This window comes from Oncorhynchus clarkii, chromosome 1 (assembly GCF_045791955.1).
Source record: "Oncorhynchus clarkii lewisi isolate Uvic-CL-2024 chromosome 1, UVic_Ocla_1.0, whole genome shotgun sequence".
NCBI lineage: Eukaryota > Metazoa > Chordata > Actinopteri > Salmoniformes > Salmonidae > Oncorhynchus > Oncorhynchus clarkii.
This window is the reverse complement of record NC_092147.1, coordinates 78,569,433-78,586,155: the sequence shown is the minus strand read 5'-3', so window position 1 is coordinate 78,586,155 and position 16,723 is coordinate 78,569,433. Positions and strand designations below refer to the sequence as shown.

Genomic DNA, 16,723 nt, shown 5'->3' with positions numbered 1-16,723 from the left:
CACCTGACTGTCCACGTCCTTTTCATTTGAACATTTTGAAAAGTTTTGGTGTGTACTGTTTTGATTTCTATATGTTACAACATTTAGGTTTTTACTGATACATATGTTGAAATTAAACAAATTATCTGTTTCTGTCTTCAGTCCTTTTTAAATAGGATAGATGGGCTTTATGGTCTACTATAGTATAGGTAGAATGTGATAGTCTGCCTATAACCAACCTGAGCAGGCCTAGAACTCCATTAGGTAGACTGTGATAGTCTGACTATAACCAGCCTGAGTAGGCCTAGAACTCCATTAGGTAGAATGTGATAGTCTGCCTATAACCAACCTGAGTAGGCCTAGAACTCCATTAGGTAGACTGTGATAGTCTGCCTATAACCAACCTGAGCAGGCCTAGAACTCCATTAGGTAGAATGTGATAGTCTGCCTATAACCAACCTGAGCAGGCCTAGCACTCCATTAGGTTGATTGTGATAGTCTGCCTATAACCAACCTGAGCAGGCCTAGAACTCCATTAGGTTGATTGTGATAGTCTGACTATAACCAACCTGAGCAGGCCTAGAACTCCATTCCTATTCAGAGTTTAGAGAAATTAATTACATTGGAAATGAGCTATTATCAGGCTGGTTAATGCGATGCATGTCTTTTGAATTTGGAAAAATCCACCCGCACTCGGCCCCGCCCCACCTATTCAGCCAATCAGGAGCCTCTCCAGCATTGCGGCCGTGGCATACTGCATACTTTTTCCTAAACAGTAAATAGAATAAATAGAATGCGACGATGAGTACATGGTATGCAGTTTAAGTATGTAGTACACTAGTATGGGTATTCGGACACGCCATTGTCTTGTCACCGTCTTCACAATTTAACAGTCCAATTAATGCCTTTTTATGGTTCTCTCTTATCAGTCATGATTTCTGCGTAGATGTTGGTTCACAGTACACTGATTTTAATGATTTAGATGGAACTATAAACAGCTAGTTTGTTTCTGCTTGTGATTTATGAGCATCATCATTCAAACCCCTTGTCTCTCCTCCTAAAGTGTTTATTTTCTGTCTAATTTGAGTTTGAGTGTAATTTTCAGAGCCCTTTAATGGAAGTGAATGCGTGTTGCTAGGCTACATTCCAATCATTCACCAAGTCTGGAGCACAGCTTGCGAGCCAAACAAAATAACATGCAGCACACGCAGTGTCCCAGTTTCCGCTTCCTCCTCCATAGAATGTTCTATCTGCAAACAACCACAGACGCTACCAAGCTGCCACCTAAATGTGTGTTTCTGTGCCCGGGTATGCAGTACACATGCATATCTTTACCACTACAGCTGGAAGTCTTTATTTTTCCTGCACACTGTGAATATCATTTTGTTGCGCACATTAACAATTTCTTGCATCACAAAGAAGATTAGGCTAAATTTACAAGGTGGCATCCTTGTCAGTTTTTCAGTTCAAGTGGAGGAAATCTCCTCGTATTTTGATGGCATCCTCTTAATAGATGCAGCTGACGATTGTTGAGGGAGCAGCCTAGTCTGTCTACTGTACCAAGGTACTTTTAGACTAAAACTGTGCCTCTATTGTCTGTAGGCCTTGTCCCTTGATGTACATCTACCCCAGGGTTTCCCAAACAGTCCTGGAGACATCAAGGCGTGCACGTTTTGCTTTTTGCCCTGGGGAGGGGACTGCAGGAGCGACTTTGGGAAACCCTGGTCTAACCTGACGAAAGCTGTTCACTCAGTTTTTCAATACAGTTGCTATGAATTTAATCTGAAGGATATTAATGTGTTTTTCCTCCTAATGTGTCTGTTAGGGGTGTCCTAATGTCTGTTAGGGGTGTCCTAATGTGTCTGTTAGGGTTGGTAAGGGTGTCCTAATGTGTCAGGGGTGTCCTAATGTGTCTGTTAGGGTTGTTAGGGGTGTCAGGGGTGTCCTAATGTGTCTGCATTCTGCAGGCCTGATGCGGCGCAGTTCGTATCAAGCAGCTCCATAACTGTAATCGCTCCCAGGGTGACCATGTCACGTAAGCCAGATGCTCATAAATCAAAAGCAGAAACAAACAAAATGTTTATAGTTCCATCTAATTCATGAATTCAATGTCAGACCCACTGGCTCCAGGTCATCTACAAGTCCATGCTAGGTAAAGCTCCGCCTTATCTCAGTTCACTGGTCATGATGGCAACACCCACCCGTAGCACGCGCTCCAGCGGGTGTATCTCACTGATCATCCCTAAAGCCAACACCTCATTTGGCCGCCTTTCGTTCCAGTTCTCTGCTGCCTGTGACTGGAACGAATTGCAAAAATCGCTGAAGTTGGAGACTTTTATCTCCCTCACCAACTTTAAACATCTGCTATCTGAGCAGCTAACCGATCGCTGCAGCTGTACATAGTCTATCGGTAAATAGCCCACCCAATTTACCTACCTCATCCCCATACTGTTTTTATTTACTTTTCAGCTCTTTTGCACATCAGTATCTCTACCTGTACATGACCATCTGATCATTTATCACTCCAGTGTTAATCTGCTAAATTGTAATTATTCGCCTACCTCCTCATGTCTTTTGCACACAATGTATATAGACTCTTTTTTCTACTGTGTTATTGACTTGTTTATTGTTTACTCCATGTGTAACTCTGTGTTGTCTGTTCACACTGCTATGCTTTATCTTGGCCAGGTCGCAGTTGTAAATGAGAAGTTCTCAACTAGCCTACCTAAAGGTGTTCTCAGCCTACCTGGTTAAATAAAGGTGTTCTCAACTAGCCTAACTGGTTAAATAAAGGTGTTCTCAACTAGCCTACCTGGTTAAATAAAGGTGTTCTCAACTAGCCTACCTGGTTAAATAAAGGTGTTCTCAACTAGCCTACCTGGTTAAATAAAGGTGTTCTCAACTAGCCTACCTGGTTAAATAAAGGTGTTCTCAACTAGCCTACCTTGTTAAATAAAGGAGAAATAAAAAATAAAATAAAAAACGTACTGTGAACAAAGAATCCAGACTGAAATCCTGACTGATGAGAGAGAAAAGCATAAAAGGTGTTCATTAGACTGTTAAATTGTAAAGACAGAGACAAGACGATGGCCATGTCCGAAATGAAAAGACCATTCCCCATGTTTCAGCATTTTACAAATTAATTTCAATGCCAATAAAAGCAATGTGGGAAGAAATGGAATGCTTCCCAATGTCTTATCTGGTACCTATCATACATTGGTTGCGTTCCAACCCTTCATATTTCTTTATATATTTAAAGTGATGCAGCACAGTTTTTGTATCATTTGAGCCAGTAGTTTCGAAAGTAGCGAGTCAAAACGGCTCAGGCCTGCAGAATGCATTGGGGAAGTGTTGAGTATGCTAAAGCCGCATGCACACCAGTTGTCCCTTCCGCACACTGCATCATTGCTTCCCATCTGAGATATTTTAACTTGACATATTATTCATTTAGCAGACTTACAGGAGCAATTGGGGTTAAGTGCCTTGCTCAAGGGCAGATTTTTCACCTTGTCGGCTCAGGGATTCAAACCGGCGCCCTTCTGGGTACTGGCCCAACGCTCTTACCGCTAGGCTACCTGCCGCCCTAGCAGTCTGTGCTATTTAATACAGTTTGTGCAGCCTGACTGACCACCACATGGGTTATTAGCTCTGACTTTGCTGTAAGCGACTTTGAGGAAAAGTGTACTTACTATGGCTGTGAAACGTGGTTGTCTCACCTAGCTATCTTAAGATGAATGCACTAACTATAAGTCTGCTAAATGACTTGAATGTAAAATGCTCACCTCTCCCTTTAAAACCTGTATGGAAACTCCCACTCACCTGCCCTCAAACGGTTGGAGGATATCTCATTGCTGACTGTATTGTTGTGTGGCATGTGTAGTTGTCTTGCCACGTGGGAAAACCTAGAGCCATAACCTAAATGTGGGTAAAAGAGCTGACAGCCAGCAGTTTTCAATAGCACCTATAACATAACGGGAGGAGATGATCCCTCTTTTTTGCTTTCTCTTACACACATTCACAATGTTGTTAATGTTCAGCTGTTAATGTATTAACATTAACAGAGGGGAACGATTATCTGGGGTTTGTTATTTTTCTCTCTCTCTCTGTGTGTTGTGTCGCTAGGCTAGCTGTCAGGCTGATTGTCCTATAGAAAGGCCAATGTGGACGCACGCTCCATGGAAATGCAGTGGCCACAGTCAGAGGAATGTGTTATTGTTCACTCGAACAAGCACTTTATTTTTAGATTTCTCTTAAGTGTGTTCGAAGCCCTGTACTTATCACATTCTTTCCATTGTCTCTGTTCCCTATTGCTTGTGCGTGCGTGTGTGTGTGTGTTTTCAAATGTCTGTGCTTCTAAGTAGGTGGGGTGTGTGTGTGTGTGTGTGTGTGTGTGTGTGTGTGTGTGTGTGTGTGTGTGTGTGTGTGTGTGTGTGTGGTGTGTGGTGTGTGGTGTGTGGTGTGTGTGCGCGCGCGCTACCCTCTTGTATGTGTTATTCCCCGGCTTTGAGATCTATACACAAAGTGATGACTACAGGACACGCTTATGGAGTCTGGCTTTAGGAGATATGGAAATGTCATGCTTCAGACTTGTGCTTTTGCTTACATGCTTCAAGGTTTTCCTCAAACTTTCCTTCTGTTGACAACTGAGTTGCTTGGCTTTGAGAAAAGGTATTTTAGCTTTGACTTCAGACAGTTCTCAAACAGTAAGCTGGAATAAGCAGATGAAATGGGGTGTTTTTCACATCCACCCTGCAAATGCAACTCCTTACATGCTCCATGATCCAACAAACGCTGCTACCACAACTTTTTATTTAGAAGAAAGTTAGACTTTTTGTTTTGACTACTTCCTCAGGAGGCAAGACCTGTATTACCCAGGGTCTACTACCAGCAGCAGCATTCTGCAGTCAAACTGCTAATGGAATCAGACTAATGAAACACAATACAGTCCCTATGCAACCATCAGGAAATGATATGTTTCGCAGTTTGGACTGGCACACCCTTCAGAACATGTCAGGATTGACTGTCTTAAAGCCTGGGTCATTGAATAACAAACAAAGGTGTGTGTGTGTGTGTGATAAAGATCTATTTGAATCCTTACAGTGAATAGGCTACTATGGATTATAAACCGGGTGGTTCGAGCCCTGAATGCTGATTGGCTGACAGCCGTGGTATATCAGACCATATACCACAAAATGTGAAAAATAGTCAAGGGGTCTGAGTACTTTCCGAAGGCACTGTAGCTTCAGGGTTTATGGGTGTACATAGTGAATGGTATGCTCTAGTAGTGAATGTATGCCAGAACAAGATGTTTTGTACTACTAAGCATCAGTGAGGGATTTGGCTCAGTCTTCACTGATTGGTTGACTGGAATGTGATTTATGCAGTCTGAGCATCTGAACGGCTGGGTCTGGATTTCAGAGGCAAAAACCTTGAGCTTGATTTGATAAGCCATTGCATTGAAGCCTTAAAACACAGCACTGTGTTTACTTCATCTTCAGATTTAGCTGACGTCTCCCAGGGTTGAGTCCTAAGAGTTCTCCGTACACAACTCACAATTTTCATGTCAATACCTTATTGGCACATAAATTCTGATTGAAGCAAAAGTTTGTAAACTGCGCTTGGATGTCATTCAGGATTCGGCCCACAATCCTTCTTTTGCCTCTGCGCTGTAGCCTATGATTTGCCCTTATTTTCCCTTTTGTGTTGCCCTTCGTTATCCTTGAGAGGTGACGTGAGGACCGTAGCGGTGCGTGGGTAAAATCACTGGGGAAACAAAGCCCCCTCCCCCCAAAGCCAAATTACATCCCATGTGTTGTGATAATTGCTTTGTTTGCTCTATAACGTGTTAGTCCATATGCCTTGCGACGTGTTAGTCCATATACCTATATAGACCTAAAAGCAGAGACAATAAGAAGACACAGTGGCAGAATAAATTCAACCACACCTTTGTTTTATCACAAAACCGGATAGCAACCTCTGTCCAGTGAAGTCCACAAAACATATTTCATGTACAGTAACAGACAGTTACTTTACCTACAGCATGGTCAAACAAGTGAATGTTTCCATCACTAAACAACTATTGATTTAGAACCACAGAGAGTTACCGCAAGTCACAAAGATAACAGGAGCTGCCTCCACTATTGTAGCACCATTTACACTTCAACATTTCAACATCATCAAATCAACTCTGCTTAGTCTAATTTAGTGACAACTATAAGATACCAAAAACAAGTTAGTCCAATCAACGTAAGCTAAAGATGTCTCTGTGTGTGTTCGTGCAAGTAGAAAACATGTTAACTCACCCTACTTGTAGAGAAACGCCAATTCCATCCGCCTCTCTTTCATATTGACAAAACAGTCTATGACTGTCATACAGTACCCGCTTTTAGTTTTTGGTATTCTAGGCTACGTGGCTAAAATTATTGCATGCTAGCCTAACTTCCATTCATGGGCAATGTTATCTAGTTAGTATTAGCCTTCTACTTCTAGCTACATATTGAACTTCCATCCTCTCAGGCCAGGGCCACAACAACGTATGAATTAATGGTAGGAGCAGAATCTCCATTATATTCATTGGCCAGTATGGAGAATTAAGTAAAACCACAAGGCCAAATCCCTATCTCCATCCATGGCTAATTAGGAAAGGGACAATTTTAGCTAGTTGGCTAGGAAGACAACAACACAACAAGATGCAACAATTCCTGTTTTTCTGTCAATGACATATGCTCTCAATGGGATTTGATAGGAGGGATGCCAAATCCAAGCTGGCTTCCTTTTGAAACTTGTTTTTTTTGGTGCACCAAGACCATTCACAGTTGAGCTCGCTCAGTTTAGCTCAACACTGATTGCCATTTTTTTAAACTTATTTGGGATAGGGGGCGGTAATTTGACGTCTGGATGAAAAGCTCAGGCCCAGAAGCTAGGATATGCATATAATTGGTAGATTTGGATAGAAAACACTCTGAAGTTTCTACAACTGTTAAAATAATATCTGTGAGTATAACAGAACTGAAATGACAAACCATCCCCCAAAACTTTTTTCACCCTACCACTGATTTCAATGGCTGCCACTTTGATAATAGGGCGAAATCGTGCCTGATTGCAGTTCCTACGGCTTCCACTTGATGTCAACAGTCTTTAGAAAGAGTTTCAGGCTGGTTTTTAGAAAAAAATTGCCAGAAATTGTAGTTTTTCTAGGTGGCTCCCATTTTGGCTGTAGTGTTTTCAAGCTCGTGAATGAGAGCGCGTTCTTTGGTATTTTTCTCCGGTAAAGACAATAACGATTTTTCGTCTTAAATTTGAGCATTTATTTGCGTATTAGGGTACCTAAGGTTTGATTATAAACATTGATTGACTTGTTTGGATACGTTTACTGGTAACGTTTGGGATTCATTTTGTATGCATTTTGAGGGAGGGAAACTGAGTGGATTATTGACTGAAGCGCGCCAGCTAAACTGAGTTTTTATGGATATAAAGAAGGACATTATCGACCAAAAGTACCATTTGTAATGTAACTAGGACCTTTTGGAGTGCCAACAGAAGACGATCTTCAAAAGTAAGGCATATGTTATATAGCTATTTCTGACTTTCGTGTCGCAACTCCCTGGTTGAAAGTTATTTGTTATGCATTTGTGTGCTGGGCGCTGTCCTCAGATAATCGCATGGTTTGCTTTCGCCGTAAAGCCCTTTTGAAATCTGAAACAGCGTCTGGATTAACAACAAGTTAAGCTTTATTTTGATGTAATGCACTTGTGATTTCATGAAAGTTTAATATTTATCGTAATTTAATTTGATGTTGGCGCTCACCGGAAATTGTCGAAACGGTAGCGTCCCACTGATCCACAAGAAGTTAATACTTTTTTTTTGTCAAGGGAGGTCAGTGTCATACAGACGGCAACAGACACAGTGCATTTGGAAAGTATTCAGACCCCTTCACTTTTTCAATATTTAGTTATGTTACAGCCTTATTCTAAAATGTATTGAATTGTTTTTTCCCTCATCAATCTACACACACTACCCCATAATGACAAAGCATTAACAGGTTTTTAGAAATGTTTGCCAATGTATAAAAAACAGATTTACATAAGTTACATAACTTATTTACATAAGTTTTCAGACCCGTTGCTATGAGACTCGAAGTTGAGCCCAGGTGAACCCTGTTTCCATTGATGATCCTTGACTGGAGTCCACCTGTGGTAAATGATTGAACATGATTTGAAGAGACACACACCTGTCTTTATAAGGTCCCACAGTTGACTGCATGTCAAAGCAAAAACCAATCCATGAGGTTGAAGGAATTGTCCGTAGACCTCCGAGTCAGGATTATGTTTTGGTACGCTTCTGGGGAAGGGAAGAACACAGTGGCCAGTGGGAACACAGTGGGAACACAGGTCTGCAAGAACACAGTGGCCTCCATCATTCTTAAATTCCTAGAGCTGGCCAACCGGCCAAACTAAGCAATCGAGGGAGAAGGGCCTTGGTCAGAGTTCCTCTGTGGTTATGGGAGAACCTTCCCTGCAGCACTCCACCAATCAGGCATTTATGGTAGAGTGGCCAGACAGAAGCCACTCCTCAGTAAAAGGCACATGAGTTTGCCAAAAGGCACCTAAAGGACTCTCAGACCATGAGAAACAAGATTATCTGGTCTCATGAAACCAAGATTGAACTCTTTGGCCTGAATGCCAAGCTCCACGTCTGGAGGAAACCTGGCACCATCCCAACGGTGAAGCGTGGTGGCAGCATGCTGGGGAGATGTTTTTCAGTGGCAGGGACTGGGAGACCAGTCAGGATCGAGGGGAAAGATGAACGGAGCAAAGTACAGAGAGATCCTTGAAGAAAACCTGCTCCAGAGCACTCAGGACCTCAGACTGGGCAATGACCTTAAGCACACAGCCAAGACAATGCAGGAGTGGCTTCGGGATAAGTCTCAATGTACTTGAGTGGCCCTGCCAGAGCCAGGACTTGAACCCGATCGAACATCTCTGGAGAGACCTGACAATAGCTGTGCTGCGACGCTCCCCATCCAAGCTGACATAGCTTGAGAGGATCTGCAGAGAAGAATGGGAGAAACTCTCCAAATACAGGTGTGCCTGTAATACAAGCTTGTAGCGTCATACCCAAGAAGACTCGAGGCTGTCATCGCTGCCAAACGTGCTTCAAAGAAGTACTGAGTAAAGGTTCTGAATACTTTTGTAAATGTAATATTTCAGTTTTCTTTATAAATTTGCACAAAATAATTTTTATTTTTATTTCTTTGTCATTATGGGTTATTGTCTAGATTTATGAGGAAAAAACACAATTTTATATATTTTAGAATAAGCCTGTAACGTAACACAATGTGGAAAAAGTGTAGGGGTCTGAAACCTTTCCGAATGCAGATGTAGATGGTCTACACCTAAGGAGACGGGTGCTGTTTCGCCCGTTCGGATGCTTTCTCCTGTGAGATACAATTTAGCCTCTTGCGAATTGAAGGAAAATTATGAAACACTGAGACGAGATTCATTTTTGGTTATTTATTTTTGGTCTATTTTTGGGGGGGAACCCTGACTTCCCTTGGCATCCATGAATACATGCCACTGCGTGAGGAGGACAGTCACCCATCAGGGCCATCTTTGACGCAGAATCAAGCTGTCATGCTGCAGCGTCCAGGTGTAAACACTGGTGTAGCTGGATGATATAGCCTAGCCTACCATGTCCCAGTGACAGTGATAGCACTTAGCAAGCTGTGTGGCTCTATCCCTGCTCAGGGTGCTAGCAGGATATAGGTAGTTGTGCAAGGATGAATCATTTGGCCATTGACCCACATTAATTCATAGCAGGTTTTGGTGACTGGAAAGGGATAAACCTTTATGCATAACTTGTTTTTAAGGCTTACGTGAACGATTGCAGCTGTATGCTTTTTGTCCTCTGTGTTTCTACACTTCCTGTCAAAATAGCTGCCGGGGCCTTGGGTCAGACTCATTACCATAGTAACAGAGATTTGCTTTCGCGGTATGGGTCAGGAAGGGCACTAATTTGTTTCGACAGTCACATATCTGAGGGGCTCGACACCCAGATAAAACCTGAAAGCCACAGCCAGGGTATCCATCAGACGGTAGACCTTCACCTCGGTGTCAGAGCTCGAAGGGTGCAAAGGTCATCTTGATCCATGAACTATGTAAGCCTATGTATGCAGAAGCCAACTCTACAATATTCACCCACAGCCATTCTTAATGTTGTCAAAAGCAATCTGTCAGAGATGGTTCTGAGTGTGGATGGATGCAAGTGTCTCACTGATTTCACTTTTACAGTATAGATGAAGCAACTGAAACAGTCACTTTTACATTTGAATAAGATATATTTTTAAGCTGGCACGCCACTGAAATGATTGTCTTTTTAGCTATTTTATCCATGCTGAGGTGTGCTGTCATTTCATATAAGCCTGGGCTCTTTCAGACGCGTTCCAGTGTTTGAAGGTGTTCTAAAATAGCTGGATTTGATGCAGTTAGCGCTGCTTTCAATTTCTGCATCAATATATTTCCTGTACAGCCTCCACTTGCGCACAGCCTAATGATGATCAAAACAAGTTCTATCATGTTTACCATCTGCTTGAATTTGTAAAGATTTCATGTCTCGGTGTCTGTGTCTTGCGACAAATGCTTTGCTGTGTTGGCCTGGTAGCCGTGTCTGTTTATGCTTAAGCTAACTTCTCTATAGTTGTATGGCATGACAACAACATGTCACGTGGATGTGGCTAAAGCACAAACAGATCTAGCCACCGGGATAGTGCTTTATGGCCAAACCATGATCTAGCCACCAGGCTAGTGCTTTATGGCCTAACCATGACCTAGCCACCGGGCTAGTGCTTTATGGCCTAAACATGATCTAGCTACCAGGCTAGTGCTTTATGGCCTGAACATGATCTAGCCACCAGGCTAGTGCTTTATGACCTGAACATGATCTAGCCACCAGGCTAGTGCTTTGTGGCCTGAACATGATCTAGCCACCAGGCTAATGCTTTGTGGCCTAAACATGTAACTGATCGGATGACTGACTGTTTGATTAACAGGTGAGGACTTTGAGGTGGTGCAGCAGGAGATCATTGTGATGAAGGACTGCAAACACTCCAACATCGTGGCCTACTTCGGCAGCTATCTCCGGTAAGACTGGCATACTGATAGATCCGGTATGGATAGACAGTATTACAACTCTCTGAAGTTGGACTCAAATGATACAGCTATTTCAGGCATGATATTGACTATGTTGTCGTTTTGGATGGAGCCAAATTTAAAGTACAGCTAAAATGTCCGTCTTTGGTCTAATCGAGACTTGTCTGATTGGGACAGCACGACTCACAGCATCAGTCTTGCTATCTTGTGGTCTGTCCCTTCTCCTTCAGGAGAGATAAATTATGGATCAGCATGGAGTACTGCGGAGGAGGATCTCTGCAGGATATTTATCACGGTAGTACACACACACACACACACACACACACACGTGCGCACATAGTCTCTTCAAGCACACACCCGTTCCCACATTCACAAAGTCACTCACACTGTGGTGACCTATGCATTCACCCATGCTCACAGTCACCCTAATAGAATAGCTGTGTTTTCATCTAAAAACAGACCATAAAGCACAATAGATGAAAGCTTGTTACAATCAATATCCACACTCTTTCCACTCTCCCACTTAAGCTGTCATAGCCAGCCAGCCAGCACAGTAAATAGCACTCGTAAGTCAAACATCTGGTGTTGATCTCAAACCTGTGTATGAAATGCTTCAGATACTTTGCCTTGCTCTTAAACTCTGCCCTCTTCCTCCCTCCTGTCCAGTGACTGGGCCTCTGTCCGAGTCTCAGATTGCGTATATGTCACGGGAAACCCTCCAGGTACCTTTTGTTCCCCTGCTGACGTGTGAATCTACGGGTCAGATTGACTAAGAATTAGTGATATGTTGTTTTCTCCATTCCTTACAGGGTTTGTACTATCTCCACAACAAAGGCAAAATGCACAGAGACATTAAGGTAATGCCATGTCAATGATGGCAATAAGCGTGCTTTCAAGTAGAGACAATTGACTTTCAAACCTTGTTTGGTGTGGTTATTTTTTGCCTGAACCTATAACTTTTTCTCATAGGGAGCAAATATTCTATTGACAGACAACGGCTATGTGAAATTAGGTAAGGTCTTTGACAACCATTGCTTTCCCTTCAACCAGATATCAGTTCCCAAAGCCTCACCTTGACTACTTAGGCTGTGTTCACACAGGCAGCCCAATTCAGATATTTTTTTGCCACTAATTGGTCTTTTGGCCAATCACATCAGATCTTTTCAAATCAGATCTGGCTAGAGCCTGTCTAAACACAGCCTAAGTTACCTACTGTATTAGAATAAGATCTCACAATACCTCTTATCTTTTGCTAATTTTCTCTCAATTTCCCCTCTTTCTCCTTAGCTGACTTTGGTGTATCAGCACAGATCACTGCCACGCTGGCTAAGAGGAAGTCTTTCATTGGAACTCCATACTGGTGAGCTTCACCCCTGGTCCCTCCCCTTGGTGTCACACTGGGTGGGCTCTGACATGATGGTGTGGTTCATTTACTTATTGATCTTAGGATGTGACAGACCATTCATATTGCTCTGGACAGTGTTATGATTAGTGTTATGGCTGGAATTGATTGACTCACAATCATTTAACATGACTCTCCACTTAACATGACTGATGTTAAGTACTCTTTTATTTTTGGATCCCTATTTTTTTCCCTCTCCCTCCTCTCAGGATGGCTCCAGAGGTGGCAGCAGTGGAGAGGAAGGGAGGCTACAACCAGCTGTGTGATATCTGGGCCGTGGGCATCACTGCCATTGAGCTGGCCGAGCTGCAGCCTCCTATGTTTGACCTGCACCCCATGAGGTAGTATGTGTGCTGGGGGATGTGTGAATGAAGCCTTGACAATGTGATGTGATGCTGGATATTTCTTGTACTTTTTGTTCTACCAACCAAGTCTATTTTCTTACTTTCCAGGGCCCTTTTCTTGATGACAAAGAGTAATTTCCAGCCGCCCAAATTGAAAGACAAAGTGAAGTGGTAAGCGTTCATGTTCTCCTCTGTGAATAGCAGGGATTGGAAACTGTTCAGGGAACAGAACCGAAAACCGGAAAAGAACAAACGTTTTCAAGGAACGGAACAAAAGTGATCAGTACTGGAATGGAACCATTATTTAAAATGCTGGGAACTGGTTAATTTACATTTTAGTCATTTAGCAGAAGCTCTTATCCATAGCAACTTATCGTAGTGCATGCATACATTTTCATGCTTTCCCCCCCGTACTAGTCCCCCGTGGGAATCGAACCCACAACTCCATGCTCTACCAACTGAGACACACAGGAACGTTCTTTTACGTTCCAGGCATTTTTCTAGTCCCACAAAAAAATGCAACAAAGCGCCTATGCAAAGTCCTCACTCTGTCACTTAGAAACATATTCCAGTGTCTGCCTGCAAGCTGAAAATGTTTGTCAGTGTATGTGCATGTTTAGGCTACTGTAGCCCCTCCCCTCTCCGAAGCATAGGCTACTGTAGCCCCCCCCCCTCTGAAGCATAGGCTACTGTAGCCCCTCCCCCCTCTGAAGCATAGGCTACTGTAGCCCCTCCCCCCTCTGAAGCGTAGGCTACTGTGGCCCCTCCCCCCTCTGAAGCATAGGCTACTGTACTGACATTGCAATCGTGACTCAGAAGATAGGGAGAGAGATTTTCTTTATTAACTAGAGAAGAATGAATTCACTTTTTCAATGCTAGTTAAGGATATTATAGGCCATGGCTCTCCAACCCTGTTCCTGGAGAGCTACTGTCCTGTAGGTTTTCACTCCAACCCTAATCTATCACACCTGATTCTAATAATTAGCTGGTTGATAAGCTGAACCAGGTTAGTTACAACTGGGGCTGGATTGAAAACCTACAGGGTAGCTCTCCAGGAACTGGGTTCCTGCTATAGGCCTAGTTATCACGGTTCATGTTGGATTTATAAACTTCAAGAAGGCAAGATGTTTTATTAATTCTGGTGCCACTCTGCACACACAATCTTGTTAGCTAGCTAGCTCAAAGGACATTCAATGTCACATGTATAAATCTGTGACTCTAATTCAGATAATGCATGTCTGAAGATACCAAGTAGAGTTCGACACAGGAACAGGACTCCGGAGGGTCTTGCGGGATTCTGTCAGGAGTGAAGTTCGGGACAGGACAGGATCAACAGTCTACAGGAACAGGCAGTACAGGAATAGTTTTTTGGGCATAAATATGTCATTTGTGGAGCATTTTGTAAAAACACCAACTCTGTTGGCTTGGCCTAATATAGTTTACTTAATAAAAATAAATACAAAATAAATTGTAGATTTCCCCCTTCTGTCTGCTCAATCTCGCACCTTGATCCAGTAATACATGTCTTGTAAGAAATGCTGCTGTTTAAACAAATAGGCTATCAACTGGAGAGTGGGACAAGCAGCCTCAAGCAGTATACCTGCTCTACTCACTTTACCGTCAAGCCCAATTCTTTGTGTATTTAACTAAACCCGTGCCTTCTGCTGTGAAGAGGGAAATGAAAAATCAGTTTTTGTCAGTGTATGTGCATGTTTAGGCTACTGTAGCCACTTCCCAATCCGACTTGTGCAGTACTGCCGCTGTTCATATATGGGCAGTGCTCAGCTGGAGGCTACAGATTTATGCCGATGCTGTTATATGCAGACCGTCCTGCTGGGGTCTCTGTCCTCATCCTCCAGCCTTAATCGATATACATTTAGGTCCTTTAGAATATGCTCTTATCCAGAGAGACTTAGGCCTACAGTCAGTGCATTTAACTGAAATAGGGACGACAACCTCATCTCAGTTGCATATTGCATGACTGAAATTATTTTCAATACTTCCTAATTCTGCATCCACATGAGCACGGGACGGGAGTGATTTTTATCGGGACGGGACAGGAAAGTTCTGGGGTTATAGAACTGTTGCGGGATCAGGACCGTACAGGGAAAAACATTTAGGGACAAGCATTGCCCACATATTAATACATTTTCACTCCCATATCAATCTCTAATTCCCAGTGCTTCAAGCCTCCTCCTCAAACCTCTCTCGCTCTCTCCCCACGGCGCTTCTTGCGCCAAAAACTACACTTGTCTGTCCATCACGCATGTTAACAACCAGCTTGCCTGCTCTATGTGCGCTGATTGGTGAAGTCATTTAATGAGCTAATTGTAAACTGTTGGATTTCACAGGTTACAAAAGGACCAGAAAGGAACAATATAAACCCCAACTTTTTGGGGGTTCCAACTTTATTTTGCTGGTCGAAACAGTGGAACAGAACCCCTCAAAAATAGTGATTCTGTTCAGAATGAAACAATTAGAAAATAATTTAGGTTCCAACCCCTGATTTTTCAATTCATATTACAATCAAATGCTCTAACATGTATCTGTTTGTTCTGTCTCCTCCTATGAAAGGGGAAATAATTTCCATCATTTTGTCAAATTGTCCCTGACGAAAAATCCCAAGAAGAGGCCAACAGCAGAGAAACTATTACAGGTACCCCCAGTCTAAATGGAAACACTAGATTTCAGTGTCTGTCAAGAAAACATGTTAACCAGCCAATCATTGATTACCAGTTTAGAGAAGTGGAAATGTAATGGCCATCCTGTAGGCTGTGACCTCACATCCTCTTCCTGTGTCCACAGCACCCATTTGTGTCACAGCCTCTCAGTCGAACCCTGGCCATCGAGCTGCTGGACAAAGCCAACAACCCAGACCACACCACATACAATGACTTTGATGATGACGACCCTGAACCAGAGGTACAGTCACCACCCCAACCTTTACAGCTCCAGGTTTATCCAATCAAATGGCAGGATGAAGACTGACACCTCTCCTCATTGGTCTTACCATCTTTCTGATCTCTTTACTGTCAGAGTTCTACATATTTTCTCTCTCCTCCATTATCCCTCTCTCTGCTCCTTCCTCAGTTTAAGTATAGGGGCCACTTCCTTCCCATCACCCCTGGTGCTCGGCGAGCTCCTCGCTTTGCCATCCGCAAGAAGGTACCAGTGTGGCCTGCATTAGAACTGCACCAGTACCTTGGTGATCAGTACCTGTAGTAACAGAGCACTAACTAACACCAATCTGTGTGTGCTCAGGTAGACTGGACCTTGTCAATGAACCCTGCTCATGGAGTTGATGTTACTTACTTTGTTCAATTTATCTGCATGTGGGATTTTGAAGATTGTGTTTTAGGCGTGAATAGGCTATTTTTTATTTTACCAGGTAAGTTGACTGAGAACACATTCTCATTTACAGCAACGACCTGGGGAATAGTTACAGGGGAGAGGAATGAGCCAATTGTAAACTGGTGACAGTATGAGGGCTAGATTGGGGAATTTAGCCAGGACACCAGGGTTAACACCCCTACTCTTACAATAAGTGCCATGGGATCTTTAGTGACCACAGAGAGTCAGGACACCCATTTAACGTCCCATCCAAAATATAGCACCCTACACAGGGGAAATGTCCCCAATCACTGCACTGGGGAAAGAGTGCCTCCTTCTGGCCCTCCAACACCACTTCCAGCAGCGTCTGGTCTCCCATCCAGGGACTAACTCTGCTTGGCTTCAGAAGCAAGTCAGCAGTGGTATGCTGCTGCTGGCGCAGGGTGATATGCTGCTGGCGCATGGTGGTATGCTGGTGCAGGGTGGTATGCTGCTGCTGGCGCAGTGTGGTATGCTACTGT

At 43.2% G+C, this 16,723-nt stretch overlaps 1 protein-coding gene across 11 annotated transcripts in view; it reads left to right on the top strand.

The window, feature by feature from the left end:
- Positions 1 to 16,723, top strand: part of LOC139412890 (mitogen-activated protein kinase kinase kinase kinase 3-like) — a 77,590-nt gene that overhangs the window by 34,092 nt on the left and 26,775 nt on the right. For 7 of the 11 annotated variants that reach the window (XM_071159784.1, XM_071159746.1, XM_071159728.1 and 4 more), the window contains exons 3-13: positions 11,027 to 11,117; positions 11,357 to 11,421; positions 11,793 to 11,848; positions 11,936 to 11,983; positions 12,096 to 12,138; positions 12,414 to 12,486; positions 12,738 to 12,869; positions 12,981 to 13,043; positions 15,447 to 15,528; positions 15,678 to 15,794; positions 15,963 to 16,037. In XM_071159784.1, the coding sequence (XP_071015885.1) occupies positions 11,027 to 11,117; positions 11,357 to 11,421; positions 11,793 to 11,848; positions 11,936 to 11,983; positions 12,096 to 12,138; positions 12,414 to 12,486; positions 12,738 to 12,869; positions 12,981 to 13,043; positions 15,447 to 15,528; positions 15,678 to 15,794; positions 15,963 to 16,037 (845 nt within the window). The remainder of the gene's footprint in view (positions 1 to 11,026; positions 11,118 to 11,356; positions 11,422 to 11,792; positions 11,849 to 11,935; positions 11,984 to 12,095; positions 12,139 to 12,413; positions 12,487 to 12,737; positions 12,870 to 12,980; positions 13,044 to 15,446; positions 15,529 to 15,677; positions 15,795 to 15,962; positions 16,038 to 16,723) is intronic. The other 4 variants (XM_071159801.1, XM_071159811.1, XM_071159792.1 and 1 more) reach the window with 1 other exon arrangement.